At 35.7% G+C, this 21,607-nt stretch overlaps 1 protein-coding gene across 1 annotated transcript in view; it reads left to right on the top strand.

Annotated features, from left to right (window-relative positions):
* The first annotated feature begins 5,830 nt into the window (after positions 1 to 5,830).
* LOC107585645 (rap guanine nucleotide exchange factor 1-like) overlaps positions 5,831 to 21,607 on the top strand; it is a 38,086-nt gene continuing 22,309 nt past the window's right edge. The window contains exons 1-7 of the mRNA XM_016272754.1: positions 5,831 to 6,452; positions 16,679 to 16,818; positions 18,008 to 18,186; positions 18,289 to 18,445; positions 18,526 to 18,623; positions 18,700 to 18,852; positions 20,762 to 20,824. Coding sequence (XP_016128240.1) covers positions 6,377 to 6,452; positions 16,679 to 16,818; positions 18,008 to 18,186; positions 18,289 to 18,445; positions 18,526 to 18,623; positions 18,700 to 18,852; positions 20,762 to 20,824 — 866 coding nt within the window. The 5' untranslated portion in view covers positions 5,831 to 6,376. The remainder of the gene's footprint in view (positions 6,453 to 16,678; positions 16,819 to 18,007; positions 18,187 to 18,288; positions 18,446 to 18,525; positions 18,624 to 18,699; positions 18,853 to 20,761; positions 20,825 to 21,607) is intronic.

The following is a 21,607-nucleotide window of genomic DNA, read 5'->3' as shown; positions in this document are numbered from 1 at the left end:
AGAAAGCAAGCACGGTAAGCGCGAACCGGCCCGTTGAGTCTGTAGGCCCGGTTAGATCGCACTTTAACAGCTCCTCACTCTTTAATCAACGCATTTCATGCGCTTTTTAAGTATGCACCAAATGCACGGGTCTCTAATGTGTATTTCGACCCAGAAATAGTGGAATAAATCAGTGTTCGTTCGCACGCGCTAGCGCCCGCTGGGGACCCAGAGCTCGCGCTGGCGCACGGGACATTTAAACGGGATCATCCCGGTGCTGTTCTACCGAGAGACGCATGCGAACGAGCAGAGGCAGTTCTGTCCGCCTGTCTGTGCAGTTAAAGATGCATTTATCAATGCTTGCTCACATGCAAACAGTAGAGACTCTCCAGCCTGCTGCTGGTGTCAATCTCATGCTCAGACAGACTGATTTTACACAGAGACAGGAATAAGTGAAGGTACGAGTTTAATTCAATGTGTTCTGCACGGGTTTATTTCATCTTCATGCATTTTCGTCTGGTTTACTGTGTGAGTAGGCTGCACAGTTTGTCTTAGAAATATTTAAAGGGTTCATGTGTGCATTTTATATGTGTTGTATTCTTACATTAAGATATATGTGCAATTATTCTTAAAAGAGCAGTTGGCAAATAACATTTGTTTGAATATTACTATAATAGTTAAAATTTTCATGCACAGCAAAACTGATGTGCATGTTAATTTTCTGATTGTTTTTATGTAGTAAAATGATTTCATAAAAGCAGCATTTATTATACAAATGTTATTTAAGTAGTAAGTTTTAGATGCAAGACTGAATGTCATGTATCCAAATGCAAATATGTTTTTTGGTGTGACAGTATTGCCTTTGTCATGTTTCTTGTGCTGAAGGCGGCATTTGTCTTTATTAGTTAACTATGTTGAATTTGTCAGTCTCGTTGGCTTTCTTTAGACAGAGTTGGATGCTGTCATGTTGCATGTTAAGTTTAGGAATATGACAACACAGACTGTGTTGTCTGTCTCTCTAGATGTGTCTATCTAGTTGTGGTGAGTCTAGTAACGGAAAGCGACAGGAGGTTTCTTTCGGCGGTGGGAAGAAAACTCAATCCCCCTGATCACCTCACCCTAAACAGCTGTCCTGGACGCCCGGATCGGGTCAGGGTTTAGGGTGAGGCTGCAGGGGAAGTTTTGTTGTTGCTCAGTGGATATTGCTGTAATAAAAAGCTCATTTTCGGTTAATGACTGTTACTAAGAATGAACAATGCAGTGCATCAGTTACTATATCATTACTGAGCAGTTATTTTAAATGATTGGCTGCTGATTGGATTGATATTGGAAGCAGATGGTATCATTTCAAAATAATATTTATATTTATTTAAATTTTCATGCATTTATATCTGTCTTTCTTACTGTACATTGTAACACTTATAGAAATTCAGATTGAAATTCTAGATTGAACGGTTATAGACTGATTAATATATAGATTGAAAACAGGTAAAATTCTATAAATATGTAGTATTTTTAATTGAAATGTTTTGCTTTTACTCCACAAAGTGCCTGAAGAAGGGCCTACATAAAATAAAATATTATTATTATTTTAATTATTAGTTTGGAGTCAATGAGATTATTTAATGTTTCTGAAAGAAGTCTCTTCTGCTCACTACGGCTGCATTTATTTACTCAAAAAAATACAGGATAAACAGTAACATTGTGAAATATTATTATAACTTAAAATAGCTGTTTTCTGTTTGAATATATGTTAAATTGTAATTTATTCCAGTAAAAATACAGGATAAACAGTAACATTGTGAAATATTATTATAACTTAAAATAGCTGTTTTCTGTTGAATATATGTTAAATTGTAATTTATTCCAGTGGTCACATGATCCTTCAGAAATCATTCTAATATGCTGATTTGCTGCTCAAAAAACATTTCTGATTATTATCAATGTTGAAAACCATTGTGCTACTTATTATATTTGTGGAAACTTATACATGTTATTTTTTAGGATTCTTTGATAAATAGAAATTTCAATAGAACAGCGTTTATTTGAAATACAAATCTTTTGTAAAATGATAAATTACTTTACTGTCACTTTTGATCAATTTAATGCATCTTTCCTGAATAAAATATTCATTTCTTTAAAAAAAATTACTTAAGATAAATCTTAACATTTAAAACTGTCCATTAAGATTTTGGTATTGGTCCATCACTATGCATTTCCTTAGCAATCAAACTGTTTTCTTAGTGAAATGGAAGTGATCTTGTGGGAAAGGAAAGAATGCTTATCCCGAGGCGTTATTCACCTGAACATTCCTTTGTGACACAGCTGAGAAAAGCACATTTTAGCGGGGCTGAATGTGTTTGAGCCATATACATCATGTCAGGGCGCTTCTTATTTGAGAATGAACCTAATTTGAACAATATACGGACATAATTTGGCTGTTTTATTCAAGTCGGAGAGGGTTTGTGAAGCCGCATTCCTTGCATGTTTTGTTCAGGTCCACGTTGTGTCCTGTCTTGTAGCGACCTGTAGGAAGTCTACGGGACGGGTATGTGAGCACTCACTATTTTGGAGGTTTATGTTTGGATACCGGGTCGCCTGTTTGTCTTTTGTGTAGAGGTCAACCGATTAATCGGCCGATTTTTGGCATTTTTTAAATAATCGGCATTATGCTGCAAATTAGGCCGATTTATAGGCAGGCGCATCTGCCGGCAGCTAAGCGTTGTTGCAGAACACCGGAGAATCTCTCTCTGGCTGCGTGAGAGACGGAGCAACTCACACTCTGCAGCCGATTCTTGTTCACACACAGCTTCAGCTAATGATGGCAGGGCAAAACAGACCGTTTCGAAAGAACCTACCGTCTTCAGAAAAGCTTCGATGTCATTTTCATTTCGTCTTTCTTGTAATGCCTGATAAAGTAGCGTTTGTGAGCTCAGCGCTTATTTGATTACAGCCGTTACCGGGGAAACCGCTATATCTCCCGCTCCAACAGCGCCTCCTGCTGGCGGAGAATGAATTTGCGTTTGCAAGTCTGTGGGAAACACTGGTGTCTGTCAGCAAACATAAACAAAAAGCATGCTTCAGAACTGTTTTGAGAAGGTGCTTAAGTTTTGAGCCTTGTATTATTACTCTGAATTAGGCTACGACTACTATTACTATCTTGTACCCTGGCTGCAATAATCATTTACTCAAACTCACTTTTATGAGATGAAGGGGGAAAAAATAAAGAAAATCGGCATCATATATCGGCCATCGGCTGCACTGGTTTCTAAATATCGGCATTGTCCAGTGAAAAACGCATATCGGTCGACCTCTACTTTTGTGCGTTCTGTTGGTCAGGAGAAGCGATGGACGTTTCGGATAAATCTCCGGACCTCCCTCAACTTCCTTACGCCAGTGAGAAAATGAACTTTGGGGAGGAAAATTAGCGTGTGAGAAATCTTGGGATCATGCGCTCATGTCTTCCCGGGATTGATGATTTTAAAGGAACAGTTCAGAGAAAATGAAAAATGTTGTCATTTTTTCACCCTAATGTTGATACAAACTTTCTTATGGAAGCCCGTTTCCTCCACAGAATAAATTTTATTACCTCAGTTCTGACTTTTTTTCTCACAGTTCGGACAATTGTGTGTTATAAAGTCAGAATTGCAAGATATAAACTCGCATTTCTGACTTTTCTTCAGAATTGTGAGTTTGAGTCTCAAAATATTATGAAGTCAAATTGGGAGATACAAACTTGTAAAGAATTTTATTTATTTTATTTTTTACAATTTGTAGCCTACTTTATAACTTGCAATTGTAAGTTTACATCTCACAATTCAGACTTTTACCCTCAGAATTGCATGCTATAAACTCTCGCAATTGTGAGGAAAAAAGTACGAATTGAGAGGAAAAATTCACAATTGTGAGAAAAAAAGTCAGAATTGGGACTTTATATACTGCAATTCTGACTTTTTCTCAGATTTGTGAGTTTATATCTCAAAAGATTATAAGACAAACTCACAATTGACTTTTTTTCTTGCAATTGTGAGTTTATATCATTTAATTCTGAGAAAAAAGCCAGAATTTAAACTATGAGACGCCAATTGTTTTTATCCCCCCCTCATAAATTTCTATACTTAAATTGTTTAAAAAAAGAACATTGTTTCAGCATTTCTCCCTTTATGTTCCATGGAAGATAGAAAGTATTTCAGCTTCGGAACATCATGACAAAATTCTCCTTTTTTGCAAGAAACCATTTCTTCAATACTTAAAAGAAGTTTTCTGCAGAAGTCCTGCCCTGTATATATGAGCGGTTCTGAGGAATCGTCTGTGTGTGTTTTCATGTGGTTGAGAGATTGTGACATTCTCAAAATAACTCTACTGTAATAATGTGTCATGTATTCGGTGGGTGTTTTGGATGTATTTCTGAGTAGTTGCATCGCTATGCAAATCCCTGACAACACAATTATTTATAAGTGCGCATGGATGTGTAATGCATTTGGTCGGGTGTGTGTGTGTGTGTGTGTTTATTTATGAATAGTTGCATTGCTATGTAAATCCCAGACAACAAAGTGTGTGTGTGAATGCTCACATGTACATGCTTGTGTCTTAAACATAGTCTAGCAGTAAACTGAGAGATAACATAGTACTGAGAAATTCAGACACGACAGATTAAGACTAGTGCATGTCTTGGCAGGATGAGAAATTGTGTATATATATATATATATATATATATTCATGAAAATTTTGTTGGCAATATAAAATTAAGCTACATTTAGCAATATAAAATTGTCAGTTTATTTGCAAAGTGCTTTTCACAATACACATAGGCCTAAATATATATTCAAATAAATGTTTATATATTATAAATGTAAAAAAGTATATAAATATATACTCAAATAAATGAGTGTATATATATTATGTATTTATAATGGTTTTGTTTTGCAATGTAAATACATTTATTTGCAACACACTTTTCACAGTACACATTTGTTGTATTTTATTGTTTATGAATTAAGTGATTATTGCAATGTTTTTTGGGGGGCGGGGGGAAATAATTTGAGCTACATTTTACAAATCAGTCTACACTGAAAATTATTAATCAGAAATTGCTAGTAAATTTCACAAACAGTGACAAAGATATGGCAAGTAACACATTATTGAAATAGTATTTTCTTAATCTTTGATTTATTTACAACTTAACACTTTTTACAGTGTAAATCGACCAATCAAATTGCTCTGTAAGTCAAGTTTTAATGTGAATATTTAAGTGGTTGTCATTGTGATTCTTTCTGATTTGTGAAACAATCTCAGTGGTTCAGAGTTGTTCATTTTGGCATGCCAATTAGTTTCTTTTTTGCAACTTCACTTACAAATGCATTCACTTACATGAACATTTAGCCACACTACTGGTGAAATAGAGTAATTTCAGTGATATCACGTTCATGGTGATGTAAAATAAAATTGGTTTTAAATGAATCCGCTAACTTGATGGGCTTTATTTGGCTGTAGCTTCTAAATCCTGATTGGTTTCGTTTGAGTGTACTACATTCTGATTGGTTGTTGGAGACGTTTTGGCCTTTGATTGGCCAGAATAAAGGCAGAATTATTTTAAGTCATCTCTGGCCACTCGTTTTTCATCCCAAAACTGTAATTTGGGGTTTTAGAGAAATGAGTGCAGTAGATTACTAGAATGAAAAACATGCTCGTACTGTCCTGAGCTTCAGTAATTAGATGGTGCTTGCGCTGTGTGTGTGTGTTTGAGAGAAGCAGGCGTGTGTATGTGGACGTGCAGGGCTTTGTGGGAATAAAGTACGGAATGGATAGACGCGAGATTGAGAATTGCAAGCGCTCCGCTCTGATTTGAGCTGTATAATCTGATGTCTGCTGCTTTTTTCTCCTGTAATGGAGGTTTAAAATGTATTGACCACTTTTCCATTGTCTTTTTCCAGATCGGTGTAATTTCGTTTGCGCTGTTTTCCATGCCGTAGGCTTTATCGATCGTTTCTCACATGTCAGGCAGTTGCTCATCTGCGGATCTAGACCATCATTGCTCCATAGTTCCTTTTGGAATCGGGATGTTTTGGCATTCCGACATCATCCGGCACACATGGAACTCTGAGCAGACGGACTTCTCTGCAGTTCTATGAGCTTATTTTTAGATTCTACTCGGTTTGATGTCATGAGATTCGACTGAGGGTGACTAACCACGAACCCTGAGTGATGTCTCTAATCCCTGATGCTTATTTCTGACTTCCACCAGTGACCTGGATGTGGATGGATAGTGGGCTGATGTCTTGGGGCTTGAAGAAAATGTCCAATATCACCTCCAAAAATCCCTGTTTGAGGTGAATCCGACTGGAGAAAGTCTAAACCAGTTCTTAAGTTCAGTAACCAGAACTTGTCCAGGTTCTACATGGGGAACAGCAGTCGGAGAACCCAACCTCTTCTAGAGGAGACGGATTATTTTTATACAGGAGAAGCAGATACAGGTGAGAACGGATGGGCTAAAATACCATACAGGAAAGATTTGAGTTGATCAGGTTCATTGTAGAGTTTATGTGGAGGCATTTGGACTTTGTTTTCTGATGTAACAGGTGTAATATATAATATTAAGGCAGGATGGACTTTGCATTTGGTCGCTTGGAATTTACTTGTGAAGTGTAACATTGCTCTTTTGAGATTTCACTAGTCGTAGATGTACTTTGGTTTTAATGACTCTTACTGTGAAGTTGGAATTTGGACCTTGGAGGATACAAATGTTGTCATATTTCTGTCCATTTGCTGTTGGTTTTGATTGTTCAGGCTCTTTCTTGGAAGTCAGTTTGCTTATCTTGAAGTTTGGACTTGGATATTTTGGAGTTTCTGCTAATTTGTATTATGGTATCAGACTGTAATGCTATGATATTTGAATATATTGTAGTACAGAATGATTATTATATTTATGTACACTCTTAAAAATAAAGGAGCTTCAAAAGGTTCTTCAAGCGATGCCATAGAAGATCCATTTTTGGTTCCACAAAGAACCATTCAGTCAAAGGTTCTTTAAAGAACCATCTCTTTCTTACCTTTTTGTAATCTGAAGAACCTTCTTTCGCCACAAAGAACCTTTTGTGAAACAGAAAGGTTCTTCAGATGTTAAAGGTTCTTTATGGAACTATTTAGACAAAAAGGTTCTTCTATGGCATCGTGAAGCACCTTTATTTTTAAGAGTGTACTGTTATCATTTTTGTTAGTGTTACATTAATACGTTAATCGCTCTCTTTAAAAAAATGTGCAAGCAAGTTCATCTCCAACAAAGAGAGTATTTCTGGGAATACAGAAGCTTCTGATGTGAAATTCCAGGGACATTCCTTCCCGTTCCAGTTGTGTGGCTTTTGTCTAAGTGCTCATTTCATCCAGTCCAACTCTGGGTGGATCCAACCCAGAGATCAGCGTCCAGAATCAACCGTGCAGAGAAAGCCTTTCAGGTTGTGCAGGAGATGAATGAGATGGTCATTTTGACTGATCCCTGTGGGTTATTTAGGATTCAGGGCATTTAGTGAATTGAGGAGAGTTTCTCTAAAGAGGAAAAATGTTGGTTTTACAGACAAATAGTTCTGATACCTGTGTCTGAAACATTGTATTTAACTTTCTACTTTATCAACATGCACTTGAATGCCAGCGTCTATTCAAGGCCTGTAAGTCCAAAATAGGACATTGAGAACTGCTAATGGCAGAACCTCGGATCGTATTAAACCGTCAGCAGTTGGGTTCTGTGTAACTAAAGCCAAACATCTGGGTTCATATTGTGCTATCGAAGCATCCTGTCTGATTTAGAGGATAGAAATGATCGTTTTGCTCTGTAGTTTCAGTGTGCCAGTTTTTAGATGTTTCATGCTGAAATAGAGCTCTCCACTAGGAGTGAAAACTAGAAGTGAAAATGTAAAATGTATAAGAAAAAAAATATAAAATGACTCGCATTGACTGATTCGATCAAATGTAACATTTAGTAATCCATTCATTCCCTCGTAAAAAAAGATTAATCTGTAATTCCTTTTAATTGTTAATCGTAAAAGACGATTAATCTTGTAATAATTTGTAACCGGTTTTACATCTATAATCTACTGTGATTCCGAGTGAAATGGGAAAAAATTGTAGAACTTAATTTTATCCTTTGACTGGATTTTGAAAAGTGGGCGTGGGTTTAGAGCGGAACAGTGTTTGAGAACAGGATACTGGAGAAGGTTGTGTGTGTGAGAGAGATAGCGAGTGAAGGATAATGAGTGTTTTGCGTTCGGAAATGATAATCCTCATGCATTTCTCCCATTGCTGCGCTGTCATTGGCTCTCAGGCTGCGTAATGCTGTGTTTACCAAACAGAAACTATTAAAACCCCATCAGTCCTGACGTACAGTCTGTCTGCTACCTGAAACTTTGACTGTCTCAAAGACACAAACGCTCTCAGAAAGCCTGCAGACGGAAGTGGAGTTTGTGAAAGCACCTTCATTATTTTGTTCCCGTCAGGTTCAGGGTTTTATTGGATATTTCCAAAACAGAATTTGTATTGAAATGTCACTAGGCACAATAGTGCAGTTGCATTATGGGAAAAATATGAGCAGACACAGTTGTTATTTGATGTCGTTGCACATCGTTTCATAGGAATTGTTGTAATGTTTTTTTTTTTTTTTTCGTTTACAGTAGTTTCTTTTGTTAACATTAGTTTACATGAATGAATGTTTGTACAGTGAATAATTCATGTTCAATAATTCAATAAAGTTTGTTATTTTTAACATTTATTGATATATTTTTTGAAATCGGAAGATTAGCAAATGTTGCAACAAACTTAAAAGCAGTGTTATTTTAATATCGTTGAGATGCGATTATAATTTTTGTTAATATTTTAAATTTTTATTTTTATATTTTCTGTTTCATTTTAATTTTAGTTAAAGATTTTGTTGTTGTTTTTTGTCATTTTTATTAGTTGTTGTTGTTTTTAAATATGCCTATAATAAAAAATTGTTTTTATTAATTTTTTAATACAGTTTTAGTCCTTTTAGTACATCAAGTTAAAATAATAGAAATGTTGCCTTGAAAACTAGCTGAAATAAAGCTTAAAGATTTTATTTTAGTTACCATTTTATTTCAAGTAATTGCAGATGTTTATTTATGGTTTTAGTTCTAATAATGTATAGCTAAATACGTTAACATATATCAGCCTACATAACATAACATATTCATTGTACAGCAACTTAGCGTTTAATTGTTTATATAAAACTACATTTAGACTAAGAATTGTAATTGGAGGAAGAGGAGGAAAATGAAATTCTAATGTGTAGACTGTGGCTCCTTTAAGAGTTAGTTTTGTGTCGTAGATGTTAGTGACACTTGCTCAGAGAGGAGACAGGAGTTAATTTCAGCGGACACATGTAAATCACATGTATCACTTTGCTTATGTCACTGTAGCAACAGAGTCAGTGTGTGTGTGTGTGTGTGTGATATTGTGTAAAGCAGAAGGGCAGAAATAGATCAGGACCGCAGTGTGTGTTTGATGGAATGTGGAACTCTAGATCAGAGGATGATGTCTGTGTGTTTAATCATGGCTGAGCCATACAGATAAACACAGATTTTTAAAAAAGTATTTTTTATATATTGATATTTATATTGTAATGTATTTAATATTGCAGCATACATAGTCACAAGTTGAAAGAAATATCTTATGCTCACCAAGGCTGTAGTTATTAGATTAAAAAAATACAGTACTAAACAGTACAATTTTAGAATATTGTTACAATTTAAAATAAGTTTTTTTTTTAATTGAATATATATTAAATTGTAATTTATTCCTGTGATCAAAGCTGAATTTTCAGCATCATTACTCCAGTCTTCAGCATCACATGATCCTTCAGAAATCATTCTAATAATATGCTCATTTCCTGCTCAAGAAACAGTTCTGATTATTATCAATGTTGAAAACAGTTGTGCTGGCTAATATTTTATATGCTACCATAATGTATTCCATTCAAAAGTTTGATAAAAATAAATTAATACTTTAGTACTAAACAGTACAATTTTAGAATATTGTTACAATTTAAAATAAGTTTTTTTTTTAATTGAATATATATTAAATTGTAATTTATTCCTGTGATCAAAGCTGAATTTTCAGCATCATTACTCCAGTCTTCAGCGTCACATGATCCTTCAGAAATCATTCTAATAATATGCTGATTTCCTGCTCAAGAAACAGTTCTGATTATTATCAATGTTGAAAACAGTTGTGCTGGCTAATATTTTATATGCTACCATAATGTATTCCATTCAAAAGTTTGATAAAAATAAATTAATACTTTTATTCAGTAAAAACACATTAAATTAATCAGAAGTGACAGTAAAATTGTATTTTAAATTTATAGAATATTTCTAATTCAAACATTTGCTGTTCTTTTGAAATTTCTATTCATCAAAGAATCCTGAATAAAGTGTATCACTGTTTCCACAGTTTTTTTTTGTTTCATTTGCACCAAACTGTCACATCAAGTTAATTTAGAATGTATAAAGTAAAAAACACTTAAAGGGTTAGTTAACCCAAAAATTTTAATTCTGTCATTAATTACTCACCCTCGTGTTGTTTCAAACCCGTAAGACCTTCCTTCATCTTCGTAACACAATTTAAGATATTTTTGATGAAATCTGAGGGCTCTCTGACCCTCCCATAGACATCTGGGTCAGCGCCGGCGCTGCCACACGCTCGCGTCATGATACTGTCTCGAACGCGCGTCCAAAGTGACGCAGTAGAGACGAAAATGTGGAATAAAGTCGTTATTTTTGTTTTCTTTGCGCAAAAAAATATTCTCGTAGCTTCGTAACTTTACAGTTGAACCACTGATGTCACATGGACTACTTTGTTGATCATCTTGGTACTTTTCTGGACCTTGAACGTGGTAGTTACCTTGCTGTCTATGGTAGGGTCATATGCACACTGTAGCATCATGCTACATAAGACCAGGGTTTAAATTGGGCCAGGCCGTCTGGGGCTGAGCCCCGGCACATAGACTCCAGGGCTTGACATTAACGCTTCATTAACGCCAGACAAGTAACATGATTAAAACATCAGTAACCAAAAATAACTATGTAAACACCAAAACGCCATATTAATCTGATTTTATTACATTTAGAGTAAATGGCGAATAGTGGATATAGCTACTGTATATAATGTATCTATTGACAGTATTTACACCCACTACTTATGTTTCTGAAACTCACAATAAAGAGGCTTCACACTCAGACATGAATTTCATGCCTTTTTTTTTAATCCGAATAGTATAGAATTTTAAAATATCACAATATTCAGAATATATTTGTGACCATATTGATATATTAGTTAAATTATTTTTTGTTTTATTATTAGTTATCGTGTATAAAATTTTGTGTATAGATTGTATTGTGTGTATACATATATTGGTATTAGTTTTGTCTGTTAATTATACTTTAAGAGACAGTTTTTATTAGAACAGACTTTGAAGGACTTTTGTTACTTGTCTTGGACTTATTAACTAACATTAACAACGATTAATAAAAAATTATTTTGCGCACAAAAAACCTTTTGCTCATTGTTAGTACATGTTAGCTAAAGCATGAACAAAGGTTAGTAAATGCACTTAACTACTGCTAGTATTAGCATTTTTGTATATTTATTGTATTTGTATTATACTTTAAGAGATGATGACCTTTGAGGGACATTTTTTTTTGTAAGATGGACCCAGAAAAAACTTAATGAATTAATTAATTAATTTATGTAGCTTTTTAATTTTTTATCACAAGTACACTTAAGGAATCTTTAATAGAGTTATGTAAATATAATATTGTTTAGTCTGTTTTGAATTTTATTAAATGTTTGTATTTATTGAATGTTGAATCTGTATCCATTATGGAATAGCTTTAAAGGCAACAAACTTAAATACTGCTACTAATATTAAAAACTTATATTTAGGGCTTTATTGAAATTACTTGCTTTAAATATGATTACTAGTAATAATTTTTGCTTAGAAAGCACTATTTAAAATAGAAACAAAGTTCTATATTGGCGTATACCTAATAATTTTGACTGTAATATGTGAAAAAATATTTATTTAAATTTTGCGATTTAACAAACAAAAACGAGCACTTACTAAATTCATAATGTATAATGTGAGACAGGAGTAGGGTATGATAAATCGAAATGGAATCGAGATCGCGATTCGACAGAAGCTACAATTGTCATGCGTATCTTTCAGTGAAGCACGGTTCTGTGATCAGCAGTAAATCTCCATCCAAAGGCCAGAGGGCGCTCTCGCGCTGAAACTCCAAATACGCCTCGCAGAAGAAACCCAGAAAATGCCTATCTCTGCAGCGGAATAAACAGAAGATTCAACTGCTTTCATTGATTCAATGTGAATAATAAACACACGACTACGGCAATATACGGTTTATCTGAGTTTTTATTATTATAATTTTCATTAAAATAAAGTATATTTATAATGGAATGCCTTTATCACTGCTTAAATACTATGAAATATGTTGCGTGCCTTATTCTGTGTAAGAAGCCACATCATCTCACAGAAGCATTTATTTCAAACACTCGACTGACGTTATGAAGTGAGTTTGGAGTAAAAATATGTTACTAAATGTGGTATTTTCACATGCTTTCAGATGGAGCAGCATTTACTTCACAGAGCCGTAGTTCACTGAGAAGCTGTGCAAACAGCTGTCATTATCGCCAACGATTTCTTCGATTTCAGAATCGCGCGATAAAATCGTCTGCGATTTTTTTGCATAACTTGTCAGTGAACTACGGCTACGTGTAGTAAATGCTGCTCCATCTGAAAGCACGTGATGATGATTTCCTGCTGATTACAGAACCGGCATTACTATCAAAATGCGCATGACAATCGCATTCGATTAATCGTGCAGCCCTAGATAGGAGTGTGTGTGTGTGTTTTATCCATGACTCAGTGTTCCAGAGTTCTGCTCTCTTTGTTGTAAAGAGGATGGGCAGCACAGGAAGTGCTCCTGTTCGCTGGAGCCAGACAGGAAGTTGATGGGTAGGTCTGAAGCCAAAGCAGGAAGTGGTGGCTGTGACCTGCAGGTGACATGAGTTAGGAGTAATTGTATGTGTGTGTGTGTGCGTACTTTCATGCTTACATGCCGAAACAGACCTTGAACCGGAGATCGGGGAATGTAGTCCGCTGCTGTGGGGTCGTGGGCAGGAAGTGATGCAGGATTTGGGCATGACTTTCTATTTCTGAATTCATTTTTCTAGCGACTGCCCGTGTGTTTAGACACGTGTATTCATTAGTTTGTAACGGACATGGTTTGAAGGACGTAGCTAATATCTGATGCTTCCCTCTCTGTTTTTCCGCCAATCTATATCATCAGCGTTCCATTAAAGACAGTGAAAACACTCCCTCAGGCGGAATGAGCGAGGGAAGTGTGCTACAGTTGAACTTTCACAGCAGTACTTTAGCCTGTCTGTTGATATACTCTGCATTTAGTGGAATTTCATTGACTTCAGTCACTTACTCAGACTTAAAGCACAGCGTCAGGGTTACCCATAATGCATTTCAATTAGGCCTTCCACCATTTTTGCATCTTTCCTAATCACAGGAATTTGTTAGAACAGTCATATATATGTAATTTTTTTTTTTTTTACATACTGTATGTAAATTATTATTATTCATGTCATTCTGTCCCTTAAAGAATCAAGCAATAAAATGTATGATTATGTTTTCGTAGGATGAAGGTGTATTAAGCTTATACTGTAAGTGTCTTCAGCAAAAAGACCGTGATAGTTCTGGATATAAAAATGAATGAACGAATTACAACAGTAATAGTTGTGTTTTATAATAATTTATGCACTAAACCAAAAAGTTATGCTTTTAAAGGTGGGGTAAGCGATTTTTCAGAAAAGCTTTGGAAAACTGATTCGGGCCGAATAGCAAAACAAACTTTTAGCCAATCAGAAGTAAGGGGTGTGTCTACTCATGATGTGGAGGAGAGAGAGTTCAGTGCACAGGATGGACATTAGCCGAGCGACGACAGAAAGATAGAGATTGCAGATAAAAAAACAAAAGAGGAAAACGTCTGCGGAACAAAAGAAGGCTTAAGGCAAGAAGTAGGACCCGTGTAAATATCGGATCAGCTTTTCAGCGCTGGAGAGAACTCAAGGAGCGGAAGGCCTGCGATCGGACGCCGAGGTTGCTTTGTTTCTTCTCGATAGGTGATTAACACCGTGTCTGTGCCGCAACAGCTAAAGTCTGTCGAGTACACTGGACGCGACAAAGCAACCATTGAAAATCATTTGAAATTTGTCTCAATACGTCATGAATAGAACGCAGCAGCAGTTTTCTGTCGGGGATTTGTCGTGTCGTGCCGCGCCACATCCAGTGTAGACCATAGATATGTATATATATCTATGGTGTAGACAGCACTACTGATTATGAGTTCTGTAGTATTTTGTTGCGCCGCGCCACTCGCGTCCGGTGTAGACATGGTGTAACATTGATTTTGCTTTGTTTCACAGAACTAATCGTTGCCTGGCTTGCGTACGTATGTGTGGGGCAGAGCTATCAAAATAGGGGCAAGACCCTTTTGGGGTAGGGGCGTGTTTGTTTTTTTTGTGATTTCAAATGTCAACATTGGCTACCAGAAATCACTTACCCCACCTTTAACTTAATATAATTTTTGTAATGTTAAGGAGTTTTGCAGATGAAACCTTGTTGATCCAGTGCTTTCTGATCTTTTACACTAATTATTGTTTTAATCTACTAAACCATTGAGAGTTTAGAAACTGGTTTGAGTTCTTGTTTGCAATGTAGCTCGCTTTGGATAAAAGCGTTTGCCAAATGCAAAAATGTAAATGTATTGTAGTATATGAAAGATACTCTGTGGATTCTGGTGGTTGTTTGTAGGGTTATTGTCGATAACTACCATAAAAAAAAATTCTTGGAATGTTTACTGTGGTAAAAAAAAACACAAAAAAAACTTAAGTTTATTTTATTTCAGCTAGATGCCACAAAATAATTTATTATTTTATTTAGTTTAAGCTGAATTGCAAAATAACAAAAAAAAATATATATATTTCTTTAAAAAAAAAAAAAGTCTAAAAATGACTAAAACTTACATTTTAAATGACAATGGAAACTAAAAAAAACCATAATATTAACAAAAAACGTTACAGTGTATCAATGATACTATAATAATAGTGATTGTTAGTCATCACTGCATGTAAAATCATCCTTTTAATTGCACAATAATTGGTCTGAGTCATAGCTACATTACCTTTGTGTGACACACCCATCTACACACTCAGTATTGTATTGTAGAGATTGACTGGTGAGTGCTGGTGTGTAATATGGATCTGTAGTATGGATTTTAGTTGTGGTTACTGTTAAACTACTACATTACCCACGCTCCACTGCTTTTTCTGTCAGCCTACAGGCCCTAATACACCCACCATGCGTGTGTGTGTGTGAGGGTAATTAAGAGTTGTATGTGTGTGTATTAGAGCATAATGGCTCCACCCATGTTAGTTACAATACGACTTTTCCGTTTTACCCAGAAGGCATTGTTCTGAGCACGCTCTGAACGGAAAGGCAGAGCCCTTTTCTGCAGCAATGGCTGTCAATATACACACCAAAACACACACATGACATGTAATTTCCTGCATTTTTGCCCCCCAGAATCACACGCACTGCTGGGTCTAGTGTTTTTTCTCAAGAGGGGTCGAGAGTTCAAATGTGCATGCATGTGTTTTGAGAAAGTTTGTATGACAACATGGTCTCCGTACTAAGTACACACTTAAACACACATTTTTAAAAAATACAATCTTCCTTAATTTTTTTTAATGTCAGTCTAGGTTTCTTGCACCAAGACCATATTCCACCCTCTTTGACTATTTAGTTTGTTAATGCTAGAAATACACACTTTAAACAGTGTTTTGCTGCTGTACCTTTAAGATTTCGACCTCTATTATGTTGAACACTACAAAGTGCCATACTTCTCACTGTTATTTTTCATAATGGGCTGAAGTTCCTAAATACTGCGTAATTGTTGTGTAAATCTGGGCAGTCTTATGTTAATGACCTCATTGCTGTAATGTCATAATCGTAACGATTTTTTGAATGAGCTGTGCTGCTTAGTTTGTGTCTGTGGGTGAATGGGAAGTGAGCATCATATGTGAGAGTATTTTTTAACAGCAGATCTTTCTTTGAACGGAGATAAATTCAGAAATACACCAGCTGCGTATGTGCAGTGTCTCTCTCTCTTTCTCTCTATAATAATGGCCCATAAAATTCCAATTATGATAAAACCCCACAGACGGGGATTCTAGTTTATGTAATTGCCTGTGGGAGAACGTTTGTTTGGTGATGTTTATCGCCAGAAAGGCTTGTGTATGTTTATTTGTATAGTTTAATTGTGTAGATTATATAAAATGACTCTGATCTTACATTGATTGCAGGTTGTAAATATCCCACCCTCCTCTTTCAGTGACAGATCGTCCCTCTAAACGAATCTGTCATCTCTCTGATAACCAAAACACTGCTGTGAGTTTGTCGGAGATGAAGCCAGAATGAATTTACTGAATTGTCTGGAGTTTTTTGGTCTGTGACAGACAAAAGATTTTTTGATGAAAAGCATCACTGTCTTTTATTCCTTTTGTTTGCTTGTTTTGTGAACTTATCCTTTGTTTTGTTGTTTTCCAGAATCCCAGAAGTCTCACCTCTCCTCTTTTACAATGAAATTGATGAAATTTCATTCCCCGATTAAACGAACTCCATCTAAGAAGAGCAAACAGCTCCAGCCAGAGCCTACGGTGACTACTCCAGAGAAACCTGTCAACAAGGTAGAGCAACTCTATCCACTCCCTTTGAGTTCTACTGTTACACTACTGTAACTCTACATTAATAAATAGTACTTTTTTCACACTTCAAACTCTATAGTAACTCTACTGCTTCTCTATCGCATTAAACATGAACTTTCCACCCTCCTACTTCTACAGTAACCCTAAATAAAACTCTCTCAGCTGCACAGTAACTCTACAGTCGCTCTATATCAATAAATTTTAACTCCCTATTCTCAATTTAACTTCCTATTCTTCAATCACAGACCGTAAACACCCTCCTAACACTACCGTTGCTAAATACAACCCTCTCATAACTCTACAGTTACTCTACAGTCACTGTATAGTTACTCTATATCAGTGATAATCTCTTTACTCTTAATTCTGCAGTAAATCTAGTGCTGCTCTATCAGTGAACATTAACTTTCCACCCACAGAACTTTACCTTAATGTAAACACAACCCTCTCAACTGTACAGTAACTCTACAGTCACTCTATATCAATGAATGTTATGTAACACCTTTACATATTATGTACTCACAACTCTGCAGTAAATCTACTGCTGCTCTACCACAATAAACTTTCCACCCTCCAACTTCTACAGTAACTGTAAATACAACCCTCTCAACTGTACAGTAACTCTACAGTCGCTGTGAATCTAGTGCTGCTCTATGACATTGAACATTAACTTTACACCATCCTACTTCTACTGTAACTCTAAACATAACCCTCTCAACTGTTCAGTAACTCAGCAGTCGCTCTATATCAATATTAACTCTCTACTCTCAATTCTGTAGTAAACCTACTGCTACTCTACCTAAACTCTGCAGTAACTCTGTTGCTGCTTTATCACTGCAAACATCAACTTTGAATCTACAGTAAATCTCTGGCTGCTCTACCACAGTAAACATTTACTTTACACCCCCAGAACGCCACCGTAACCTTACTCCCCCTCTACATCTACATAACTGTATACCCTCTTAAAGGGTTAGTTCACCCCAAAATGAAAATTCTGTCATTAATTACTCACCCTCATGTTATTCCAAACTCACCCTCATGTTAGTCTGTAAAGTTTGAATCAACAGCTTCTTAGCTGTATATTAACACTACGACTGCTCTGTTTCAACTCTACATTAAGTCTATTGCTGCTCTATCACCTTAAAAATCAGCTTTCCACTCTGTCTTTCAACAGAAGGTGAGTCGGTTGGAGGAACAGGAGAAGGAGGTGGTGAGTGCTCTACGTTACTTTAAGACGATTGTGGACAAGATGAACGTCGATACGAAGGTTTTGCAGATGCTTCCTGGTTCGGCTAGTAAAGTATTGGAGGCCATATTGCCTGTGATGCATGTAGAGGCTCGGATACAGCACAGGTGAGTGTACCAGCATTATCAAATCAATAATACCATGGGTTTCTTTGCATGCAGCCCTCACTCCATTTTTCTTAAATTTAAAATCCATCTCTCTAACCGCAGCTCGGCAGTGTCCTCCTGTCATAACCGCGTCTATCAGAGTTTGGCGAATCTCATTCGCTGGTCCGACCAGGTGATGCTGGAGGGCATCGACCTCGACGACAAGGACACTGTGGCAACCGTAACCACGGTGATCAAAGCTGTGCTGGATGGTGTGAAGGTGAGGGGATGAGAAGTGCATGTGACAAGGTTAAAACAACACAGGCATATTTATAACCCGAGGGTGTGTGTTTGTAACAGGAGCTGGTGAAACTCACTATAGAGAAACAGGAGCAACCGACCCCGACGTCCCCGACGTCCCCCAGCAAACCAGTGCCTCCTGTGGCCAAAACGGACAGGTACAGTCGTAAATGCCGATATGAATTTACCCATTTTGCATAGTGACAGTTAATAATGTTTGTCTCTCTATCTCAGTGTGTGTGAAAATCCTCTAACCGAGCGAGAGAAGGCGATCCTGAGTAAGACCACGCCCATTGTCACGCCCACTGACAGCTTGACTGACATGTCAGAGGAAGAGGTTGCTCCGCCCAAACCTCCTCTACCCGGAGTTAAACTGGCAGAGCACAGGTGAGGGGCACGGCTTTAGAAATATGAAAGTATTGTTGTTTGTGCGTTCAGAAAACTAAAAAAGAAATGATAGTTTCACAAAACATTTTTTTAAAAAGTAGATACTACTTTTGGGTTCATTTAGCTCACTTGAAATCAAAAGATTGAGCTTGTCGCATTGTGGGATTGCTTTCTAGTAAATGTAGTAGCTCATTGAAGAATCCCATGCATACAGAAAGTATGTAATAATGATATGTACGCCCAGAATACATATTGAATTTTAGTTCAGTATGCCATTCCAAACAGGCCTTCATATTGGTTGTGTCCCAAATTATTTAACACCTCACTGTTTCCTTTACAGCTGACAGATTAAGGTAAACTTGTGTAGTGTGTAGGATGCATTGATGGGGTGAACATCAAGTGTACTTTAGTGTGCGCTAGTTAGTGTGTGCTGTACTGTATACTCAGGAAGCATTTTAGCATGTACTAGGCAGTTGCAGTATGTAGTATATTTAGTGATGGTAATTTCCCACAGATGAGTCATGTTCATTCTTAAACCTGCTTTTTTCCACAAGCAAGTATCTAAATATATTTGAATGAGAACACATCCGACACACACAGACACACGTGTAACAGCATCCTCTCTCGGTGACGCTTGGCTTCCGAAGCAGAAGTTTGTTTTTCCGTTTACTTTTTGTCTTAGAGACACGTAGTAGTAAAATTGCATCATACACACTTTCTGCAAAGGTCACATATGGATGGTTGTGAGTTGATTTTTACCATCTGATGAGAAGAGGTGTGTGTGGAGGGTGTGTGAAATCATGGTAGCTATTTACGTAAGTCAGAGTACATAGCATATTTAATTCGACATCATTGAAAACTCTCAAAATCTCACGTCTGCAGGTCACATTTAATTCTCATAATTTGTGTGGTTTTGCGATAGAAATGTGTGTAAATGTACATTTTCTATTAATGATGCACCAATAAATCGACTGATATTTAGGGATTTTTTTTTCAGATTCAAATTTTCAATATCATATATAAAATATTTTATTTTATATAAAAATTCGGTTAATATTATGACAAATGTTAATTTAATTAAAAAATTTAATGTATTTAAAATTTTCAATTTAATCTTATTTTGCATTGTTAAATCTAATTATTTATATAATTTATCATTTTTAAATATTAATAATTATTAATAATTATAGCCATGTCAAGTTATTTTGTAGCCTTTTTTAATGTCTAACTATCTATATGCAAAGCTGTTTTTTCTGCATTTATGAAAAATAAATCATTCATCAATAACCTCTGAAGTAGAACAGCCTACTTTACAATCATAATATTGTGCACAGTCAGAAAATAAGTAATTTAACCCATTTTATTGGTAATATGTTTATTCAAGGCTGTTTATTTTCACAATGTCTTTCTCAGTTTGTGAATGTTTGTTTTGTTCTAATTTTAGTAGAAAACCCAATATTAAATAAGTGATTTAGTGTAATACTGTAAATATCTGTAAAAATGTCAAACCTATTATCAGTGTGTCTCTAATATTTTAATATATAATGGTGTTATATTGGCCATCAGCCACCTGCACTCAGTTTTGCATCATTTTGCATCAGTATCAGCCATTATTAAACTCAGCGTGAGATATTGAATGAACTGTACTTCCATCCCTTACAGCCTCATTTCCATTTGCGTAAAATTAAATATAGCATCAACTCTAATTAATGTCTGTTTAGTTTGTTATATACCATGTGATTCTTTCAACCACTGTATCTGTATTTCTCGCAATCTTCTTTGTGTCTTTCAATCACACATCATCTTTGTCTTTTCTGCATTTTCATTCATTTTTGTGCATTATTTTTCTGGAATCGTTTGTTCATCCTCTTTCTCTGTACTCTGTGATCATTTGGTTGTCCTGGGCCAGGAAAAGGATGCAGTTGTGCTCCGATCCTGTTGCCGGGCAGCGGAGGGCCACGGCTATGGAAACGTACGTTAGCCAATGGTGTTCTCTGTGTGCATTTTGACACAACACAGTTACACCCCTCGGCCTCCCTGATTGGATGGCGGCACTTAGCTGCATGTGGTTGTGTGGCAGTGTGCGTCCAATTGGATTGCACGTTGCAGAGTGACGGCCAATCATTGGAAAGTCTGATTTGCAGTGAATTTGCATGGCTGACCAATGAGGACTAGTCTATAAATCCTCAAAGAATGTGAATGGAATTTCTATAATAATTTGTAGGATCCTAATGGGCATATTTTATAACACGCAAGTGAATGTAGAAGTGTAAAAAGTTGTAAATAAAACCGAAATTATAATTTTTCAAATGTTTTTTTTGAAATACTATTTCAGTGTTTTTACTTTTCTTGTTTAATTCAACATGTTTTTTGTGAAATTTACCAGCAATGTCTGAGTGAAATATTTTTTAGTATCATTGATACTATTCTAGTTTTATTAATATTTGAATCAGTTTTTTTATTTTAATAGTTTCATTTTATGTTAATTTTACTAAAACATTTTTTTTATTTTGTTGCGTTTGTCATTTTTAGTATATCGTTTTTTTATATGTATGTTTTTATAGATTTTATTAATTTATTTCAATTTTAGTTTTAGTTATTTTAGTACATGAAGATAATTAAATAAAAATGAGAAATTTTACCTTGGCAACTGCCTGAAATATATATATATATATATTTGTTTATATATATATATATATATATATATATATATATATATATATATATATATATATATATATATATATATATTTTT

This window comes from Sinocyclocheilus grahami, unplaced genomic scaffold, assembly GCF_001515645.1.
Source record: "Sinocyclocheilus grahami isolate Dianchi unplaced genomic scaffold, SAMN03320097.WGS_v1.1 scaffold73.1, whole genome shotgun sequence".
In the NCBI taxonomy this organism is placed as follows: Eukaryota; Metazoa; Chordata; class Actinopteri; order Cypriniformes; family Cyprinidae; genus Sinocyclocheilus; species Sinocyclocheilus grahami.
This window is presented reverse-complemented; position numbering and strand designations above follow the sequence as displayed.